This window comes from Podarcis muralis, chromosome 2, assembly GCF_964188315.1.
Source record: "Podarcis muralis chromosome 2, rPodMur119.hap1.1, whole genome shotgun sequence".
In the NCBI taxonomy this organism is placed as follows: Eukaryota; Metazoa; Chordata; class Lepidosauria; order Squamata; family Lacertidae; genus Podarcis; species Podarcis muralis.
The window spans coordinates 37,647,182-37,670,537 of record NC_135656.1 but is presented as its reverse complement, the minus strand read 5'-3'; the positions used below and the strand labels follow the sequence as shown (position 1 = coordinate 37,670,537).

Genomic DNA, 23,356 nt, shown 5'->3' with positions numbered 1-23,356 from the left:
GCTTGTATAGTCCATCATCTTTCTGAATCCAGCCCCAGCTTGCTCTGAAAGGAAGGGCAGGCTTGGACTCTAGAGCTCTTGGGCAAAGTCAGTTGGTTCGGCTAAGAAATTGGTTGATTTGTGGGTTAGCACAACAAACTGTTGAGCCAGTCTCTTGGTTGCATCCACGTTGCCTCACTTCAGTCATATTGTTAACACATCTTCATAATCCAGGGCTGCCATATCTCAAACAGTGAAAATCTGGACAGAAAAGTTGTTGAGCTTTTTGGGCAAAATCGCTAAAAAAAAATGCTGTTTTTGAGCTATTTTTATGGGGGAATGGCAAAAACGACATTGCCGACACTGCCAAGTCATAATCTAAATTATCAACCTATGTGCTTCAGTATTAATACAGTGTGGTGTGAAGCAGAGTGGTAACTTATCCTTTGTGCTTTGTATTGTATATAATAAATAACCCCTGTTAAAGTGCAACTTGGTATTTCCTTTATTGCCCACCTGAGTCCCAAAAAGAGCCCCATGGCAAGACCATCCCTGAAATTGGAGTTGCCTCAATGAGCCCTGACTCTTTCTTCCATGTTCTCTTTTTCCTTTTCAACTCACTGCCTCCAATTGGGAGGGAACAACTGCATAGGTCTTCTATTCACTCATTTTGATCTGGTCTGTTGGTCTTCAGTGCTTAAGGCCTTTTCATTTTAACTTACCCTTGAATCTGTTGGGGTACATTAATTAGAGAACTAGAGTAAAGTAGTAGTATATGTGAGCGGGGGGATTTAAACTTCAGCACAGCCATTAATTTATAGAGCAGCCTGAAGACATCTGTAAGAGGGAGTGTTAGCACTGGCTTATGACTACTGATGTATCACAAGAATTTAGTTCTTAGGAAAAGTACTGAATATTATTATACAAGTGTTATAATTTGTGGCAGGGGGAGGAAAGCTGACAGAAAGTACGGTAAATTTAAAAGCAATGGGCATCACCAGCAGAAGCTAGAGTAGCCAGGAAATATGGCTGATCTTTTCAAATATATACATACCTTTTAAAGCCAAATATAGTTAACTGCATTCTGAGTGGGTAACTGAGATGTAATAAGAATACGGGCTTAAACTGGTGGGAGGAAGAGCTAGTTTAAATATGGGAAATAGTTTGCTAACAAATCTGGACTAGAAGAAGTATTTTATGGTTTATTTTGTGGCTTTCTAACATTTGTTACACAGGATGCGGGTGGCGCTGTGGGTTAAACCACAGAGCCTAAGACTTGCCGATCAGAAGGTCGGTGGTTCAAATCCCCGCGACGGGGTGAGCTCCTGTTGCTCGGTCCCTGCTCCTGCCAACGTAGTAGTTCGAAAGCACGTCAAAGTGCAAGTAGATAAATAGGTACTGCTCCGGCGGGAAGGTAAACGGCGTCTTCGTGCGCTGCTCTGGTTCGCCAGAAGCCGCTTAGTCATGCTAGCCACGTGACCCGGAAGCTGTACGCCAGCTCCCTCGGCCAATAAAGCGAGATGAGTGCCACAACCTCAGAGTCAGTCACGACTGGACCTAATGGTCAGGGGTCCCTTTACATTTACCTAACATTTGTTACAGTTAGAACTGGATATGGAACAACTGATTAGTTCAAAATTGGGAAAGGAGTACGGCAAGGCTGTATATTGTCTCCCTGGTTATTTAACTTATATGCAGAATTCATCATGTGAAAGGCTGGACTGGATGAATCCCAAGCCGGAATTAAGATCGCCAGAAGAAATATCAACAACCTCAGATATGCAGATGACACAACCTTGATGGCAGAAAGTGAGGAGGAATTAAAGAACCTTTTAATGAGGGTGAAAGAGGAGAGCGCAAAATATGGTCTGAAACTCAACATCAAAAAAACGAAGATCATGGCCACTGGTCCCATCACCTCCTGGCAAATAGAAGGGGAAGAAATGGAGGCAGTGAGAGATTTTACTTTCTTGGGCTCCATGATCACTGCAGATGGTGACAGCAGTCACGAAATTAAAAGACGCCTGCTCCTTGGGAGAAAGGTGATGGCAAACCTAGACAGCATCTTAAAAAGCAGAGACATCACCTTGCCAACAAAGGTCTGTATAGTTAAAGCCATGGTTTTCCCAGTAGTGATGTATGGAAGTGAGAGTTGGACCATAAAGAAGGCTGATTGCCGAAGAATTGATGCTTTTGAATTATGGTGCTGGAGGAGACTCTTGAGAGTCCCATGGACTGCAAGAAGATCAAACGTATCCATTCTTAAGGAAATCAGCCCTGAGTGCTCACTGGAAGGACAGATCGTGAAGTTGAGGCTCCAATACTTTGGCCACCTCATGAGAAGAGAACACTCCCTGGAAAAGACCCTGATGTTGGGAAAGATGGAGGGCACAAGGAGAAGGGGGCAACAGAGGACGAGATGGTTGGACAGTGTTCTCGAAGCTACAAACATGAGCCTGACCAAACTGCGGGAGGCGGTGGAAGACAGGAGTGCCTGGCGTGCTCTGGTCCATGGGGTCACAAAGAGTCGGACACGACTAAATGACTAAACAGCAGCAGCAACAACAACAACAACAACATTTGTTACAGGCAGCAAAGCCAAAAAATAAAGCATCAGTTAGCAATAAAATATCAGCAGTTGACGCACTTTCACTAGTATAGCCATCCAACAGGGATAGCTTTAGGATAGATAGGCTCAGTGGCGTAGCGTGGGTTGTCAGCACCTGGGGCAAGGCAAGTAATTTGCGCCCCCTAACCCGTGGATTTGCGCCCCCTAACCCATGGATTTGCGCCCCCTAACCTGTGGATTTGCCCTAACCCCAGATGTTGCGCCCGGTGCGGCCGCCCCCCCCCCTGCACCCCCCACGCTACGCCACTGGATAGCCTTCAATTTGTGCAATGGTCATAGACTGGCCTTTTAATCTCCCTCATCCCTCTTGCTGCAGCATCATCATTTTGCCTTGGCTGTGTAATTCTGCTTCCTCAACACCCCTTTCCTTCCTGTACATGCTTGGATCTTGATTAACATTGGGCACGATTGTCATGTTGGTGTAAGAGCTGCTCGCTCATTAATGTGTGAGATTTACCTGGGAAGAGCTATAATCCATTGCCTGCTTAGCTCTGATCCGAGGCTTAAGCCAGCATTTGCAAACCACTCATAGATTGCTTCACTATGCTTCAGGAGAACCAAATTATCCCATGCTAATAAGTCTTTTCATCAAAGCTCTCCTGTAGTCTTTGCAGCAGAAGCGAACTTGTCGTTGCTGCTGTTGGCATTTGGAAGATGGTTGTAGACAGATTTTCTCGGGGACCAGGTGGCTTCTGGTGTCAGTCAAACTAAATTAGGACTCTGCATTGTTTTCCTCATTCACATGCCATTGTAATGACTATCAAGGGGAAGGGGAAAGGAATGCGGCATCATGATTGCTACACTGCCCTCTTTTGAGCTGAATGCATCTTACCTGCTCTTATGTTCTGTATGTAATAAACTGTGGAGTGTTGCTAAAAAGAGGAAAAGGGGGTCTACAAGCACCTTCCTTGCCTAACCACTACAAACCATTCTCAGACCTGTTAGGATTTCTGAGTCCTTAGCACACAGCAGACATTTTTTTTTTAGTATTAGGAAGACTAAAACATGTTTCTGTGTCCACATGTGTGTTTCAAACTATATGAAATTGATATTGTGATATTATATGTTAGCAGAAATTGCAGTGGTTGGTTCTAGTTACTTGGTTTCCTTGCTTGCTTGCTTGCAAATCACCCTACAGCTCTATTCCCATTGTTTCAAAGTAATATAGTGACAAGGGAAGACGCCTTATTCAAAGTCAGGCAATTGGTCAATCTCGCTCAATATAATCTACACAGGCTGCTCCAGGATTTCACACAGCGTTACCTCTCAGTCCTACCTGGAGATGCCAGGGATTGAACTAGGCAGATGTTCTACCACTAAGCTATGGCAGGAACCCCTTTGCAGAAGATATGATGGCAAGACAACCAGAAGATGGCAGCTTCAATCATACAGAAAGGCATCAGCTTCACTGCCAATGTCAGATGTATCAGCAGCACTTGGCCAGCCTACATTGGACAGGCTGATGCTTCAATTGCATAGCAACCATGAATCAGTTCTAAAACAACAACAACAATATGGGGAGGACAGCACCAAAGGTGTTTGAGGAACTGGGTTCTCCGTTAAGAGTGAGTGAAGGATGACTGTGCTGCAGAGACGGGACAGCATGGAAGCAGACTTTGGAAAAGCCCCCTTTCTCAGGATATAGTGATCTATACGTTGTCTCAACCTTCTCTTCATGGCTAACAAAACGCTGGAGGGGCACCTAAGGTTGTATCCAACTTTGGTCCTATTCAGATTAGACTCAATAGAAATTAATGGCTAACTTAATGGGTTCACTGCAGATAGGATTTCATTGGACACAAAACCTATTAGCCCAAAATGGCCAGTTGTCCATTACAGTTGTTTTGTAGGGGAACAGTTAGGATCACCCCAAAAACCCTAAAACTGTTTGTGAATTCCCCCCCCCCAACCAGGCCTCGAAACTGTTCAAAATTCCTTTTGTCTTCTAAAAATCCAAAACAGCTTTTCTCTGCTCTCCTCTGCTCTATCACAAGATGCTGTGGCAAAATGCAAAATCTTACTTTTAAAGGCTAATGAATAGACTCTGTCATTGCCAAGAATACTCAGGCCTGAGAAACGAATCTTATCTCATTCAGTTCCAACACCTTTGGACATGTTGAACCGTTCTCATTCCCCTTTCCTGGGAAGGGTGCCAAGAGTCCACAATAGTCCCAAGACAGCTTTCTGTTCATGCTCAGAGGAACCTCAACATGGGGCAGGACTCCTGAGGGAGGAGGAGGGAACTGGAAAGGGGTATATATGCTTGTGCACATGACTGTGAACTTTGTGCATGCGTTTCAATGGCTGAAAGCCCAATTTATGAAAATTTGCCATCATGGATTACAAGGCCACCATGGATTTAAAACGCTCTCCCCAATCAATATACTTTAAATTTTTGTTTATTGTCCTATTGATTATACAATACAGTGCTACTGTGGAAACAAGAATTTGGAGAGGGAATTCTTTCTTGAAGTAGTGAGTATTTTTGCACAGAATATTTTTACACTATCCTGACCAGAGCTTGTAGTAGAAATATCATCATTAAAGAGGCTTTTTTTTTTTTGTCTCCAAGCAGAGTGTCTTTCTGATTTGTCCCGTGCCAATAGATATGAACTTTCCTGCTTATTAACAATGCTCCCCTAATGCTGAGATTTACTTGTAAAGGGGAACACAGAGTCTGTCTACTTTTCAAATGTTTGACATTATGCCTTCTTTTCAGATCTCAAGAGTCTATGCAGAAGCTTCCCAATATCCCACTCACACAAACACTCCCCCCCCCCATTTACAGCAACTATCAGGATCCTTCTTGAGCTCTTTGAGTCTTTAACCCCCCCCCCCCCGCCCCCAAAAGCCTTTTGAATCCTTGGATAATGGGAACTGAACAATTCATTGGAGAGTGTGTGCTGACTGCCCTTGGCAGACAAGGGTCATTGGTTGGCTGTGAATACAAAATCCTTGTTTCAGATTTAAAAGCACAAAGGATACTCCAGATGTGTTGATGCTTTCTTTAATGAATTCTATTGTCGAGTGCCTTTTCAGTAAGTTATAGAAAAATAGACATGGAAGAAAAAATGTTGGGTGTGTGGGTCTGTAAAATAATATTTAATGTTTATAGGGCTGGTTGTGATCTTTTCAGAGGCAAAAAACAAACTAACAGAGCCAAGAAAGTGACAGGATGCAACACTGTTCTCTGTCCAATGAATATTTCAAAAATACCATTTTGCTCCTGCTCCCAAATTGGCCACAATAACATACATAGAAAAACTACATATACAAAAACCAGGCAGAGGGCCTTCTTGGTAGTGGCACCTACCCTGTAAAATAGCCCCCCATCAGATGCCAAGGAAATAAACAACTATCTGACTTTTAGAAGACACCTGAAAGCAACCTTGTTTAAGAAAGGTTTTAATGTTTGATATTTAATATTCTGTTGGGAGCTGTCCAGAGTGGCTGGGGCAACCCAGTCAGATGGGCAGCATACAAATTAAAATATGCTATTACTGTTGTTGTTGTTGTTGTTGTTGTTGTTGTTGTTGTTGTTGTTGTTGTTGTTGTTATATTTTGCCCTCTGATTCTTGGAGTAGGACTATAAAATGTCTCCATATGTGATCAGAATGCTTCCAGCTAACTTCTCCCAAGGAGAGACTATAAAATTTAAGAACTCTCTCTAGCCTGTGGTGTCAGCATAATTAAAAGGCTGTTTCCTTGATCACCAGAACCTAATGGATCTCAGATGACAGAGATGCCCATCAATTAACATCAGAATATTTTATTCACCACTGGGCAGGTTCATGTGGAAGCAAGTGGACAACTTCTCACTTGACAATTTATACTTTTGTGTAGATATGTAAAGGCTAAACACACACACACGCTTACATGTTGTGAAGGTCTGTCCTAGATCGACACAGGGAGGTCACAGCCTGAGGCTACTGAACTGCTTATGCAAATATTGCAGCATGCAGTTTAGTTGCTCACCAGCCACACAAGGTAGCTGCACACAAACTCAAAAGCCTCAGCAGCTCTTGATCTTCTGTGAAGGTTTGCTTATTTTTGCTGCCTTGCTCAGGTAAAAGCAGCAGTCTAAAACTGCAGTAGTCGGTGCCTTCTATCATTTAGGGAATCAAGCAATATGTATCCTGTTTCTTTGGGTGGTTTATGTGTGAGTAAATTTGATTATGTGTGGTTTTGGTTTGAAGGTAGCATTGAGGTGTTGGTTTGGGAAGCCCTAGGAAATGTTGTCCATTGAGAAATATTTCTTGAGGAAGTTCAAAACAGCTGCCTTTTTCCACATAATTTTCTCATTCATGCTTTCACTGCATGATGGACACAAGTCTTGGGGAGGCCACAGGGTCCTGGGAATTTCGTCGTCCTTGCTTTCAGCACCTATGCAATGTAAAGCAAAAGTGAAGTTCAATATATTACCACCACAAAGCACAAAAGGACATTCTTCTGTAGTCGAAACTGGTTGAAACTGAATTGTCTTCCACACCAGCTGCTGTTTGTAAAACTATGTTTGGCATGTCTAAAGTCTGGCCTGGGGGCGTAATCTGCTCCGTCATCAAATCTTGCCCTCTTTGAAAAAAGTTTGGACACCCCTGTACTATGTGGATGAGTGGCATTCTTCAAATGAAAGAGATTGCTTTCCTTAAAAAAAAGGGGGGATGGGGAACCTGTGACCCTCCACATGTTGTTGGATTCCACTTCCCATCAGCCCTGGCGTGCACAGACAATAGCCAGGGATGATGCAAGTTCTAGTCCACATCTGATGGGCCACAGGTCAGAGACATAGTTTACAAAGCTTGAAGAAATCTGATTTTGAAGAGAGAGAGAATGATGTAAATAGAATGATAGCTGCCAACACTCAGATTTTAACTGGTTTGCAGTGCAGTTCTGTACAGTTTGTACAAAACTCTAGTCTAGCCTAGTACAAAACTCTAGACTGTAAAAACAAGGCAAAAATTAAACCTATTAAATTCTGAGAGAAATTTAAATAGGGTATTCTTGGATAACCCTTCTATCTAAAGAACATATACATAACAAGTTGTTGCAAACATAAAGGACATCAATGATATGCAAAAGTACCTGAATAAATTACAGGAGAGATAAAGTCTTAAAGGAAAATCTGAAAGAGTTGCTATAAGAGAAGACAGGAAACCAGGAAGAATAGACATGGGCAAAGACTTTTGCTGCAAACATACACATTTTTCAGTCAGATTTTGTAACTGTTTCAAACAGAGAGAGTCAATAATGATTAATTATAAAGATGAATCTGTTATTAAGAACATTTAATATCTTAGAACACATCTTAACTATGGAAAGTTTATGTTTCTATGAAGAGCTGCATTGGTGTAGGTTCATATTTTCAGCAATTCTTTATACGTCTCCTTTCTAGTTTATCTTTCCAAGATCTCAGTTTCTCCAGAGGCTACAGATGCTGACAGCAGCAATAAGACCTGTGACTCGAAGATCTTGCCCTTCTTTTACTTTCTCCCTCCTTTATTCAAGGACATGATTAACTTAGGTCCATTTTAATTTCATTGGCTACAACCTCTAGAGACTAATTTTTGTTATTAAATAAGTCCAATATGTAATTATATTAAAAACAAAGCAACAGAGGCAGATGGAGGCAACTAAAACAGATAAAGAAAGGAGAATGTTCTAAACAGTCACTAAAAAGAAAACCCCAAAGCCTGAGTTCAACAGGTATATCTTCAACTGCTGCTGAAATGAAAACAACAGAGGTGCCTGACATACCTGTAAAGATTGACCACAGATGAAAAATAGCCTCATCTTGGTCCTTCACTTCGGTGATGAATTCTGCTGGCAAACTTGCAAAGCGCTTTGCAGCCGGTGAGTAAAAATAGAAGTTCGTCATGAATTCTCTTGCTGCAGGAAAGACTTCTGATGATGCTAAGGGAAGGCAGAACAGAGAGAAAGGGCAAGGATGTCACCATGAGAAGTACAGATCAGTAAGGTGGTGGTGGAGGAAATTGGCTTGACCACACATACAAAACATCTTAGGCCTCGCAAGGTGAATTCAGAAACAGGCTCTTTTCTTTCCTCAAGGACAAATACTTTGCAGCCACCGCAGACAAGAAGAGCAACAAGATGTGTGGCAAGTGCTTTTCCACCTCTACTCTTGAAGAGCAATGGTTGATTTCAGCAGTTAAGTACTTCATTTCTGTATCACTTCACTTCTGCATTGTCCACACCACACTGCCAAACACTATTTTTTGTAGCTGAGGGAAGCACAAGGGAAATGACTGCAGAACCTTTTCCCTGCCTGCCATTCTGGACAATATTTCTGTTAGGCTGAAGGGAAAAGAGGCAGAGCCATGCACCTGGCCTCCCTTCAGCCATGAGCTTACCTGGAGGGACAACAGGAGCCTGGTGCAGTAGGAGTGCAGCAGCAGAAGCCCATTGGACGCTCCCTCTGCTGTGCCCACACCACACTGACCTCTCTGCCACCTCCTTCCTCCTCCTCTGGGTAAGCAATAATACGGCTGAGGGGAGGCTATGTGTCTGGCAGATCCCCTTCCCCCCTTGTTGTAATGGCACCAGAGGCCCCTTTTCAAGATAAGAAGAGGGCTTTCCTCTTCCCCAATTTTGGTAGAGGGTTGGTGGGCCACTAGGCGTGGCTCTGTGAGTCTGATCTGGTTTGCCACTCTCTGCTGCCATAGCTCAAACAGTACCTGGAGGTTAGCTAGAGCTTCAATATGAATAACCAAACAGAAGGAACTTTGCTTACGGTTTGCCCCATCACTTTTCAGTGCTTCCTGCACTGCCAGCAGGTGGAAGATAATCCGGAGAGAGCATAAATAACTTTCGAACCCGGGTATGTTTCCTTGACATCCCACACAGTCTGGAATCTCTGGAAAGCTGGCATTCAGACCCTGAAAAGCATGAGGAAGCTCTTTTAATGTAATAGTATAGTGGAGGGTGAGCTTTGTCATCACTCCTCATCTTCCCTCTGTTTTTGTGTGTGTGTGTGTGTGTGTGTGTGTGTGTGTGTGTGTGTGTCACTTGGCACATTGTTTTTTTCTTGTTTTTATTGAGTCAAGAAATCTGATACAAAAAAGGAAAATATCCTGAAGAGAACAGAAAGAAGAGGGAAAGAATATGCATATCATTAGCCCTTTTTTCTGCCTTCCAATATATTGTGTCGACTGAGCAGTTCTTGTTGAAGCATCAAAACAAAAAGGAAAGAAATTATAAATGCCACTGTTGATCACTTACGGTAACTTGTGGTTCATGGGCATAATGCTGTGTGTGTGTGTGTGTGTGTGTGTGTGTGTGTGTGTGTGTGCTTTAAAGTGAAAAATCTCATTTATAATATTTGTAGCTAAATTGTATCTATATTCCTTATTTTTAATTTACAAGGTGACCTGTGGGAGGGGAAAGGACTATGTACACAACCAAAAGCAACAACTCAAATTACAGGAGTAGGTATGAGAAAGTAGCTATTTTCACTGCCTTATTTTGTATTATTGTTCTTTTTCTTGTCATTTCCACATTTTTGCAGCTGTCGAAGACGTGATGGGGCGGGGCACAGAATGCATATCATTCTAATTCAGATAAAATCTCCTAGTTTCTCTATTTCTCTCATTCATCAAATTTTGTGTGTAATTATTTTAGCCTCTGCAATTTCCCACACATCCCACAGGATATAATTTCCATCCTTTAAATTTTGACACCACAACAATTTTCTCTGGTTTTTATTTTTGTTTGTGTCTATAAGTAAGATGAATAAAAAAAAATAAGAAGATTGAACAGCTCTCTACATTCTCAACTAGAATAACCTAAGTCTATGAAGATATTCTTTGGGTACAATCTATGTTTCTCTCAGTCCAGGCAGTGATGGTCTCAGTGATGGTCAGGACCTGACACACATGAACGTGAAGCCTTCAACTACAACTCCCATCATCCCTAACGATTGACTATGCTGGCTGAGATGGGAGATGTGTCCAAAACAGGCTTCTGCTGCCATTGAACATTCCCCATAGAACCCCTGTACCTTGCAGAGGACATTCCACAGCAAAGATATAGAAGTTTCTTGGCACATGGTGGTGTGGGGAAAGTTCTCTGAAGATAAACGTTTAAAAGCTACTCTGTTAGAAATTCTGGGAAATGGGGGGTTGGGGGAAGAGATGCCATAGACACAACTTGGCTGGAAAGAATCTCCTTGTTTAGTTCATGTACCTCTTTTGCAGCCTTTAGAGCTTCTATCCATTCATCCCGCGAAATATTTATCGACAAGTTGGACTCCTGCCACACTTCCAGTTTGTGAAGGTAGTTGTGGACCACAGAGCGCTCAGGAAAATACTGAAACAAAGCAATAGGAAACAAAATTAACAAGAGGAGCCCAGTAAACTTCTACCTGTGATGGAACTGAATGAAAAGTGGTGTTGTAGCTCTGTAGACTATTCGCTGGGCTATGTACATACTGCAGGGTTATGTAAAAACAAAATACTGGGTTGTACACCACCAAGTCATCCCCAAAGAGCAAGGATGTCAACCTGCATAATTTGACTTCCTCTCTTTGCCCCCTGCCCCTACAATGTGCTCTCGGGGTTCTACCAACCCACTTGGGCAGACTGGGGAGGGGCATGAGAGAGCAAATTGGAAGTTCCAGTGCATTTGCACTCAAGGGAGAATTTGGCTGGACACAGAGTTCAGGTACTTGAGAATCTTAGTTTTTCTTTCTTTCCAAACCCCAAACTTCCTTTGTACCCAGGTAGGTGTATGTATTAGGAGCTCAAAGGCACAATTTAACTTTAAATGAATGTCAGCTTGACACACTGTATAAACCAGGAATCCTGTTCCCGCTACAAAGGAGCCAAGGTTAAGCAATCAGCCGTCTTGAGCTGCTATTATCAGAAAGCTGATTAAGTCCTTGGATTTAACTATTCCACCAATACCACCTTTTGGAATCTATGTTCCAGGTAGAAAGACAAGGCACTGGTACCTGAGGTAACCCAGGATGATACAGTGGTCTGTGGTGCTGAAAGTGTCATGCCCCCACCATTATTTATTAAATAAATAAATGTTGCTGGGGATTGAACCTGGTGCCTTTTGCATGCAAAGCGGATGCTCTAGCACTAAGCTATGGCCCTTCCTCACTCCTGTTAAGACTCTCCTGGCACCAAAAGTTGGATATCTCCAACACGAGGTCCAAGAGCACCTCTGTCTGCTCAGGCAAAGCAAGGTAGACAATACAACCAGAGATTCAGTCCTCTCTTCCATGCTTTACCCAAAGACTGGGTTCATACATTGCAAGGAGTTATTCTCACCAACCCTGTTGGGTTTTTTTTAATCAGGCACTTTGCCATGCAACCCACACACCAGAAGCATAGCATCAACCATATGTTTAATTCATCACATTAAGCAAAGAAGAATTACGCTAGAGCAGTAGGGACCCTTTCTTTCCCTCCAGGTGTCTCTGGCTCCTGTTTCTTGCAAGTGAGCAGCTGCAGTAATTCAGGCAGTTGCTCAGTAGCTTGGATGCTCAAAGCCTCTAAGTAGATCAATCAATCTGAAACATGGCTTGCCATCACAGCATGAGAATGTTAAAACCACTCCAGTGTCACGATGCAACTTTCTCTTCAATAGTTCAGCAGACAGACACCTCCACCTGAGCTATTCTTCCTCTGTTGTCTCTCCTTCTCTCTGCAGGTTAATTTGCTCAGATTTGCAAGCTCAGCATGCTCAAGATGGATTAGGAGCTCACTGAGCCTTCTCTGAAGAGCAGCAATCCATTTCTTAGCCTAGTGATTTTTCTTTCAGGCAACTCAGTCAATAGCTCTGTGATCTCAGCCCACAACCAGGAACAGGCTCACAATCCCTTCTAAAGTTCCCAACAACTCTTCCCTTTAATCAAACCACGTTGTTTCAGAGGAGGTAGTTTAAGGCCTTCCCTCTAGAATGCTGACTCACATTTCAAACAGTCTAAGCAGCATACCAAGCAGGAAACTGTTCTCTAGTCTAGCCCAAACTCCCATAGTTCTTTTGTATTCTCTTCCTAGTATTAATTTATTTTGCGGGGGGGGGGGAGGAACCCCACTGCTAGATTGTATGCATGAACCATTCTACCATTTACACTATGTCTTCCTTCAAAGCCTTACGTTGGTGTCCAACTTCAAGTACAAACTCTCAAAAATGGAATTTTTTTCCAAGTTTTTTTCCAAGTAGGAAGCTCTGAGTCTGAGATGGAACTCTGATAGATTTATGACATTTATATTCTGCATGTGGTTGCTGACAGGCAGACAGAGAGAGAGAGAGAGAGAGAGAGAGAGAGAGAGAGAGAGAGAGAGAGAGAAGGGAAGAAAGAGGGAAAGGTAACTGGAGAAACAGCAGCTTGACCAGGGGATGGGCTGAGTGGGACAACAGATGGAGAGGAAACGGGGAAACTGGCTTGTTTTAATTGTGTGCAGAGCAACCCTAGGAAAAGTTTGCTTGCTGATAATACCGTCCACTGCAGAGTTTCAAACATAAAAGCTACTTCTCCTCTCAAACAAATCTGCCTTTAGCTAAGGGAATATCACAAGGCTAGGCCAAAATTATGCAGGAATGCAAAAGAACAATCTTACACAGTTAAGTTTTAAACTTGACCATGTCTAAAAGCCACCACCAGCCTACTTCAGAAGCCGTTTTCCTCCTCAAAACATAGCTTAAAAATAAAATAAAATGTGACAAGCATAGTTTTTATTTACTGCCCCAAAGGACCAAGTAATCGCTCACAGAGAACTTTTGAAAATGAGAGAGCCCAAAAGAAAATTAAAATATCTCGCAAAACGTTCAAAAACGGAGTCGCTACTATACCAACAACAGAGAAGCCTGGATATACCGTATGTAGAAAACTTACCTTGGCCAGTATATGCACATACTGCTTCAATGCAGAGAGCCTCTCTTCAGTGAAGTTGGCTAAAGTTACTTCAATTCTGTGCAGGCTGCAAAGCACAGCATACTCCAGGTCAGCCATGCACAGCTGTGTCCTGTGACAGATAAGAGGGTGGAAAGATAACCTCATCATTGAAGCAGCCATATCATCTATATCACAAGAGTGCAGACTTCAGGGGTCATCTGTGTTTTTACCAGAGATGAACCAATTGGAGCCTAGTGCAAAAGACACCCTAAGGAATTTTTAGGCCTGGAATTTGGTTTTTTGAGCACCAGAGCCAGAGGCGTACCTAGGGGTTGACTAGGTTGGCCCCTGCTAAGGGCACAAGCCTAGGGAGATGCAAAAATTGCACCTCTCCACTCTGTCTTGGCTCCTTTGGCAAGGTCGCAAGTGACAGGGGATGGGGCGCCAAGGGCACAAGGGAGCCTAGGTAAGCCTCTGACCAGAGAAGAATGGAGTTAACAGCCCTTCCACAGAACAATCCATGCCTAGTTTCCTTAAGCTTTTTTCTATTTCCATAGCATCATTTATGGTAAAGAGAACATTTTGGTTTTGTTGCTGGGAGTCAGAAGTCCTTGCCCATCTATTGGAAGTTACCTAGAAATCTATTCCACTCCTGATCTACCCTGCAGGAATCAGGAACTGGTTCAGAACCAAATCAGGGCCCACTTTGGCACCACCTGGACCACAACTCAGGTTGCTGCTCAGGGACTAACAGAGTCATCTTCAGTAGAAGGCCGCCTTCCCTTCTGCTCCCAAAGCTGTGCCTGATCATCTACTGAATGTTCACCAAGTGTCAAGGATGACCAGTGTTACATAAATGCAGTGAGAACAGAAGAAAGTGGAGGCTACTAAAATGGCTCTTGCTTCTTACCTGTCTGCTACCTCCCAGGAGTCAGGGGTAGCCTTTGTTTCTGCTATTGGTGGCTTAGAAGTGTCAATGATTTCTCTCTGGACCCCAGGTAGTGTCCGCAGGAAGTCTGTATAGAAGGATCTTGAATTGTTTGCCCTGTGATGGAAGTAAAATGTGAGAGGAGACTCTGCTCTAAGACGGTGGGCAATTCTGACCTTCTGATGCAGGAGGTCTCGCTTTGCTACAACGCCATGGGCCATGCTGGCTGAGGCTGATGAGGGTTGGACTCCAGTCGCAACTGCAAGTCACCATGTGGGCCATCCTTGTCCTAACCCATTTCATGCAGTCCCTTCAGTTCAGCTGTCATAAAACCTGTTCAACCCCCATTTTAGGTATGCAAGAGAGAAACAGTGCAGGGCACTCCATTGTGTAGTATCAACATGCACCTATGCACACAGTTGCACTGCCAAAAAAGATTTTGTGTTAAAGAAGTCCAAATCTGCTCCCAGAATGAGATATACCACCCATTATCTAAAAACCGAATTGCTGAATTGTGCAGAATTATAGGGCTAGAACAGATCCTGTCAGGTTGCAATTTGACATGCAATTCAGCATATGCAGTATGATATGGACCATGTATTTCCCCCGCAAAAATTCCTGATGCACATCATTGATTTTAGTGGCTGAACTTTAGTGGCCACTGAATTCCTTCAGATGATGGAATTTAGGATCTTTTAGTTTAGAACTCAAGACACACAGGCCCCTTCTGCACTATGCATTTAAAACAGTATTATACCATTTAAAACTGCCATGGCTCCCCCCCGAAAGAATCCTGGGAGCTGTAGTTTGTGAATGGTGCAGAGAGTCATTGGAGACCCCTATTCCCTTCACAAATCAACAATTCCCTGAGTTCGCAGGCTGTGTAATAGGAAGACATAAGTAATTGCTCAATGGGGGTTTGAAGGAATGTAGCTTATAAATCATATACACAAGCACCATGAACACTGTTATGCAAAAGCAGCTCATATATGTATGTTGATTATGGATACCAGCAGCAACTCACAGGGGGATGGGTGTGCAAGGGCCTTTGCTTGAATACAGGAAGCCAGAAGGGAAGGTGGTGACCTTGCATCTAGTCACTAGCTCCGCATTGCTCTTCAAGACTCTCCTCACAACAATGTTTTCATACTGGGCCATGTCCAATATGACCTAAGATCAGAAGTGCACATTGCATTATGAATGGAGTTGCTCTTTTAGATTCACAAGCAAACCATCTACCTTTCCTCCTCTTAATGCTTGTCTACATAGTGATCAGATCATCTCTGCTGCATCTCAACAGAGTTTTAATACCTACTCCCTTGAAGATGGTGCCGCTCTGGGTAACGCACATGCCTCAGATGGTTCCTTTACAAACAGCTGAGGGTGTGGAAGGGCAGAAACAGCAGAAGACAGTGTCTATGCCCTTTTCTCCCAGAGAAAGCCCAAGATGGACCAGTTAACCTTTCCTCACACAGAACTATAAAAACTATTAACTGCTTACACTGTGTAGAAGTTTAGGCAAGAACTTTACAGCTGCCCGTTTTGTGTGTGGGTGTGCTACTCAAGTGGCCTTTGTAAAGTGAATCTGCAAGTTTCTTAACTTCTCATTGAAACTGAAGGCATTTTAATCCTACAACAATCCTACAATTAATGTGAGTAAAAGTTACTTGTCTCTAGCTGGTGACTTATTTACAGAGTTATGCAACATGCAAATCTAACATATTTACAAGCCTAGTATCAGGCTTGTATCCGGGGTACACAGACTTCAGGCATAAGGGGGTTTACTTTGTTTTTCACCAAACCCTTGAGATCCACCAACTGGAGATAAATTTATGGACTCATAATTCTTTTATTTTGAGGATCAGAACTTAAAAAACCTCATGGTCATAATTCCATAATTCATTCCCAGTTACCCTAATCTTTCTTCATCCAGCAGTATAATTTGGGGTCATCTTGTTGTTGATATTGTTAAACTGCCCATAATCCAAAATCCAAAAACTGCCATAATCCAAAAACTTTGCTGATCTACTGTGAATCACACAGATCTAGATCTAATCTGTCCAACCCTGCTTTTAATCAACCAATTAAAAATCACCTCTCTGCCCAAAAAGGAGTCCTCCCCCTCGAATATCAGGGCCACATTCCTTCCCTGAATGGAGTCAACAAATTCTGTTGTACTGTAAAATAGCAAAGAGAATAGCATGTTAAACAAAATTTGGACAAAGTCCCACATCAACATTCTTTTCATGCAAATACTGGTCCTCCCAATAGCTCAACAGTTATTCCTGGGCATAAATCATGCACTGATCCCTTGATGTAACTGGATTTGGCATATTGACATGTGACACTGTGGGAGATTAGAAAATTAAAATGTCTTTTTAAAATTTATAAATATATAAAGGCATTTATATACTGCCAACCTGTGTAAAATATCAAGGCAATGTACCAAATATTCAATAAAAATAACACATCACCAATGATTGGCTAATCAAGAAATGTAAACAACTGTCTGCATAAAAGATCTGCCAAGCCTGAAAGTCAATAGTAAATATGCTTGCCCAATTTCTGCTGGAAGAGTATTCCATAGCATGGGACTGATGACACTAAATACCTGACTTCTTAACATATTTTGTGAAGAAATGGATTTAAAGATGCCTAAAATAGTTACCTGAGTGGAGCCAACAGTGGGGCGTCAGGGGACCACCAACTAGTTAGATGACTCTCTGCAAAGGTGATTATGGCTTCCCTTAGGCTCTGAGGGTCATCCTTAATTTCTATGAGGGGAGGAAAAGGCAGGTCATAACTCTGAGGACAGTCATTGTGCATTCTCCAACCCAAACACCACTCACAAACAGATGCCACGTGTCAGCAAAGGCTGCTTGCAAGCCAGATCCAATTTCTAACACATTTTGAATGTGAGGTTCCCTTTGGCCTTTAAACTTTATTTATAAATATTTATATCCTAATCTTCATCTCAAAATCTCAGGGCAAGGAACGTTTTTTAAACAAACCCATTAAACAATAAAATCACTATTCACACCAAGTAAAAAAACAAACCCTGCACAGCAGCATCTTTAAAAATCCCAAGCTGAACACTAAGAATTTCCAAAAGCTTGAGTACACAGCCATGTTTTAAGGTTGCTTTGGAACAGAAACTCTGAGAAAAATAGTGCTGGATTTTTAAAAAAAAACAAACCATCCCTAAAATATCGTCTGGAAACCACTCTGACCTTATCTTCTCTATGGGTATTGGGTTGTAAGCTGTGTGTGCCTATTTTGGTTCTAAAACACATATCAGGAAGTCAAGTTCGTCTTGCCTTCAGGACCAGAATATATATTCCTGTGACTCATCTTAACATATATAAATATTTGTGCAGTGTGCATGAATTTCCAATTTGCTAATATATTCCCATACAGGAGTGTGAACTCCAATCTGCTGATTGTCAGAAGAGTGGCAGGCTATTCTTTTAATTGCTCACTAAATGTGAAACATCACAAAAAGAGAAAAAGTGGGTAAGGCTAAAGAGATTGTGTCTGTCCTAGCTATTTGCACTGATAACCACCCTCCACCTTGGACAACCATGGCTCTGTAAGGCTTCCATGTGATCATGTGTTTCATCTGGGTGGAGAATGGGGAGGAGGGAGCAAGAAGCTCAGTTCTCCCTCCAGCTAGTCGCAGCCTAGCTAATTAACCTCTGACCCTCACCTCAGCAGTGAGAGCTCTAGATTCAAATAAATAATTATGTGAGGTTTAGAATCAATTTCAGGACACATACCTTCAAGCTTTATGCCATCGCCAGCATATGTAGAGAATGGCTTTAAAAACTGGAAGGAAACAAACCAGCGAGTTAGGTTTTGCTTTGGGCGTCATATGTTCAAGTCTGCTACAGTACGTAGGGTAGGCACCATACTACCTAAGCACAAGGTTGCAAGTTGGGGACTGCACCCATCTGTTTAGAAGTTCTGGCAAGGAGGATGAAGTCCTTTTTGAACACTTTGGTGCTCCTGGATTCTTCTGGTGGTGACTAACTGGATTGCTCTGGCGGCCTCATCTTCTTCCTCTCTTCTTTTCTTATATTGCTTTCTATTTGTTATTGCTGCATATTGCAATACGTACATAGCAGTTGTGAATGTTGCGCATCCATAAGGAATGTATAGGGCTAGGGTCAGGGAATGGTAGTGTCAAGGACCCTAGGAACCCAAGAAGAGCAGCGACACCATTTCCTCCTTGAGCGTCTGCTACCTGCTCTCTCATCCATATGGAAACCATAGGGACAGTGGGACCCAGTGCTACTGCTGCCAGTAAATAAGTTAGACCTCTGGTCTTCAGAGTGCAGCAGAAGGTTATCTACAATAAATGAATGACCCAGGAAGGTGTGGATGTATAAATGAATACATTTGCATTTTGCAAAATGTTATGGGAAAACAAGAAAATCAATCAAAAGGCATCACAGTGTTGGCATAACTTCACCATAGGCTGAAACAGAGCTAACATTATGAAAATCACAAAGTGATTAACTTTTGTTACAATTTAAGACTATTGCTCATTATGTTTATAAGGATTTCAACAGCTTTTGAAGGAAATACAGAGATATGAAAAAGGAGAAAGCCAGTATAGGAACACTGGAATTGTAATTATGGTGTTGTATACTACATTTGTGGGACGCGGGTGGCGCTGTGGGTTAAACCAAACCACAGAGCCTAGGACTTGCCAATCAGAAGGTCAGCGGTTCAAATCCCCACGACGGGGTGAGCTCCCATTGCTCGATCCCTGCTCCTGCCAACCTAGCAGTTCGAAAGCACGTCAAAGTGCAAATAAATAAATAGGTACAGCTCCGGCGGGAAGGTAAACGGCATTTCCGTGTGCTGCTCTGGTTCGCCAGAAGCGGCTTAGTCATGCTGGCCACATGACCCGGAAGCTGTACGCCGGCTCCCTTGGCCAATAAAGCGAGATGAGTCCCGCAACCCCAGAGTCGGCCACAACTGGACCTAATGGTCAGAGGTACCTTTACCTTTATACTACACTTAAAAAAGAAGAATGCCTGCCCCCCCTCAAAACAAAACAAAAATCAGGTGGATCTCATCAAACTACGCCCTCCAAATTTTCACATTACCTTCACAGTTGGGTATGCGGTGACTTCAAAGTCTGAACACATTTTCTCATTGCACATCTTGCCACAATCTATCACACCCAGCTTCAAAGTAGGTCTCCAGTCTGAAAAGGCAGATAAAGCCATATGGGATGGGGAAAAGATTTAATAGGGGATGGCTGCTTAATCTATCATAGAACGCAAAGTTAACAGCACTCAATGAACGCATCAGCTTTTAAACATAGCACACACAAACACCACAGTCAAAGAAAGGAGATTGGAAAGAGTGAGTGTTCCAAAGAACAAGGGGGTGAAAGGGCCAGAGGGTGGAATGTGAAAGAGAAAGAACATAGAAACATAAGAATCTGCCTTCTACTCAGTAAGACCATTGGGCCACCTAGCTCAGTATCGCCTACTCAGACTGGTAGCAGCTGTCCAGGATTTCAGACTGGGGTCTCTCCCTTGATACCTGGAGTTTCTGGGGATTGAACTAGACCCTTCTGCATGCCAAGGCCTCAGCTGCTGAGCTACAGTTCTTCCCCTAAAAAAGAAGGCCTTGGAGACAGGACGAGTAAAGAAGGGGTGCATGCACCTGCAGAGATGAAGGCTGACATCTACATCAAGGGTGCTGCCAATTTGAATTAAAAATGGGGGGAGGGGAGATAAGCCCCACTCAGCGTATCAAACCTAAGACATGGTGCACACATACCATTTGAATGACCATCAACCTGGGGGTGTGGCACCCTCAAATATTTTATTTGGGGTGGCAAAGACCCCTCGGCCCCTAGGAGTTGTCTCCAATGCCTTACAAGGTGATGTACAGTGCAAAATAAGAGGCATTAGCTGGGGTAAAGGGACCCCTGACCATTAGGTCCAGTCGTGGCCGACTCTGGGGTCGCGGCGCACATCTCACTTTATTGGCTGAGGGAGCCGGCGTACATCTTCCGGGTCATGTGGCCAGCATGACTAAGCCGCTTCTGGCGAACCAGAGCAGCGCACGGAAACGCCGTTTACCTTCCCGCCGGAGTGGTACCTATTTATCTACTTGCACTTTGACGTGCTTTCGAACTGCTAGGTTGGCAGGAGCAGGGACCGAGCAATGGGAGCTCACCCCGTTGCGGGGATTCGAACCGCCGACCTTCTGATCAGCAAGTCTTAGGCTTTGTGGTTTAACCCACAGCGCCACCCGTGTCCCATTAGCTGGGGTATCTAACCTTTTTTGCCTCAAGGGCCACACCAACCCATGTTCTATGGGGCAGGGGGTTGTCAAAGTGGGCATGGCCACTGTCTGCTGGCATTCAGAGACCACCTACTCAAATGGAAGAAGCAAGAGATAGGGTGGTTCAAGCGGGAAATACCATGGGAGCGCCACGGAGCTTAAACTCAAGGCAGAGAGCTGGCTGGTGTCTCGAGGGTTGAGCAGAGAAGGGGGAATGCACGAGCTCCTGTCCCTTAAGATGCAGCAGTAGCCGCTCTCTCTGAGCATGACATGGGCTTTCTCTAAATAAGTTGGAGGGGCAGCCTCGACGCCCTGATGATTCTGCCTTGAACAGCGCGCAATGCGACTGTTCAAGGGAAAGAAAATCTCTGAGCATGCACAGAGGGTCCTTCCGTCACATTCACCAGCCACCAACGCCAAATCTGACGGTGAGGGTGTGTGTGAGAGACAGGTATCCCGGCAGCACAATTAGCCCGGCTTGTCCTACCCTTGATATCCTGGGCGAGCGCTCGCCACGTGGGGGCGAAGGCGGCGGAGGCGGCAGACCAGCGCGCGTAAAACTGGACAACCCAGGCGCTGCGAGAAAAGAAGAGGTTTTGCAGCGTGTCCGGCTGCAGCTCCACCACGGGGTCGTGGGGTCCGTAGCGAGAGACGCTGCAGGCCTGCGACGGCGGGGAGAAGAGGCAGGCGGCGGCCAGGAGGACCAGGCAAGCGGGCAGCCCTGGCCCGACTCGGGGGAGACACCTCGGCATGACGAGCAGCAAGATCTGGGTCGTTGGGAGGGAGAGAGGCGCGCTCACTGCTGGGTGTGCAGCGAGGGAGAGCGAGGTGCTTTTAATGGAATCCACCAGGCCCGCCCCCAGACCCCCCCCCCTCCATCATGCCCACCCTCCAGACTTTGGAGGGCGCACGATGGGGTGGATCCTCTGCGACTCCATCCAGTCCCGGAATTGGAGGGCTTCTGTGCCAGTGTCCCCGACGTTGTTTGCCCAGGGCGTCGAAAGCAAACTCGGCGCGACGCCGCTTCCCGCTCAAAGGGAGGGAGAGGAGGAGAAACTAAGTAAAGTTGTCTATTACCTTATTGGAGACAAAGGGCAAGAAGCATGGACGTAGCTAGGGGGGGGGCAGGGAGGGACAGCTTCTCCCCCATCAATAAAAATACATAGCAAACTGAGGTTCTGCCCCTCTAATAAAAGGCTTCCCCCCTCCCCAACAAAACTCCTGGCTATGCCCATGGCAAGAAGTATGCAATTCTGTTGGCCTAAGTTGAGGACGCGGGTGGCGCTGTGGGTAAAACCTCAGCGCCTAGGACTTGCCGATCGCATGGTCGGCGGTTCGAATCCCTGCGGCGGGGTGCGCTCCTGTCGTTCGGTCCCAGCACCTGCCAACCTAGCAGTTCGAAAGCACCACCGGGTGCAAGTAAACGGAGTTCCGTGTGCTGTGCTGGCTCGCCAGATGCAGCTTGTCACGCTGGCCACGTGACCCGGAAGTGTCTGCAGACAGCGCTGCCTCCCGGCCTATAGAGTGAGATGAGCGCACAACCCTACAGTCTGTCAAGACTGGCCTGTACGGGCAGGGGTACCTTTACCTTTTTAAGCAACACAAGAGACACAGGTGCATGCTGTTCAACAGTCAGGACATTGCAATAAAGAGAATGTGCAACGTAATGAAGGAGCTCCCAGGATACAACACCTGTATTGTGGGAAACAGCATGTAAAGAGAAAAGAAAAATGCCCAGGATATGGACAGCATATGGACAATGTGTGGCAAGCTGTGCATTTGTATCAACCCTAACCTTTGAACAGAGTACTATAACACATTCATTACCCACTACCAACCATTGATGATGTGACCTATTCTGAACCAATGTTCTCTCATGGTTTCCCATAAAAAAGAATGGATTCTGGCACATGCAACTTGACACAGAGTCAAGGTATCTGACCGCTTGTGCAACTCCTGTTGGCAGATAACGTTGGCTTCAGTCCAGTCCCTGAAGTATTTCATCACTGATTGAATCAGGAGCTAGAGATCAGGACAGTCAGAGAGAGTTAGGAGTTAAAGAAAGCTTGTTGGATTACAGTGGTACCTCGGGTTAAGAACTTAATTCGTTCTGGAGGTCTGTTCTTAACCTGAAACTGTACTTAACCTGAGGTACCACTTTAGCTAATGGGGCCTCCTGCTGCCGCCGTGCCGCCAGAGCACGATTTCTGTTCTCATCCTGAAGCAAAGTTCTTAACCCGAAGTACTATTTCTGGGTTAGCGGAGTCTGTAACCTGAAGCGTCTGTAACCTGAAGCATCTGTAACCCGAGGTACCACTGTATAGTTCTTTGTTTTACTATACACCTGCCCAATCCTTAATGAACACCACCACAAGAAACATTGCCCACTTGTTGATTCCCATAAGCATTCAGATGAACACTAGGTACAACATAGCTATCATGGCAAGCAACCACTGATCGCCTTGTCCCCTATGCTGACTCTTATTCCTCCCCATAGGGATCGGCCTCATATTGTAATATTTCAAATTCATGAGAACTTTCATCTTCTGAAGGATCTGGGGGTTGGGTTAAATCAGCATCCCTCTGAATCTGAAACCTCTCTCACACACAAAGCCTTCCTTTTTCTTCCAAATCTGTGACTGGTGTGGAA

General features: G+C 44.3%; 1 protein-coding gene across 1 annotated transcript; it reads right to left on the bottom strand.

The window, feature by feature from the left end:
• Positions 1 to 6,361: 6,361 nt before the first annotated feature.
• Positions 6,362 to 21,522, bottom strand: LOC114590681 (sulfhydryl oxidase 1-like). The gene is made up of 12 exons (XM_028717059.2): positions 21,194 to 21,522; positions 19,512 to 19,612; positions 18,174 to 18,222; positions 17,066 to 17,171; positions 16,493 to 16,574; positions 15,422 to 15,567; positions 14,380 to 14,514; positions 13,470 to 13,599; positions 10,808 to 10,930; positions 9,357 to 9,501; positions 8,363 to 8,518; positions 6,362 to 6,991 (listed from the first exon to the last, which is right to left on the bottom strand). Exons 1-12 carry the CDS (start codon positions 21,456 to 21,458, stop codon positions 6,834 to 6,836), a joined length of 1,596 nt encoding a protein of 531 aa, XP_028572892.2. The 5' UTR covers positions 21,459 to 21,522; the 3' UTR covers positions 6,362 to 6,833.
• Between the last annotated feature and the right edge of the window lie 1,834 nt (positions 21,523 to 23,356).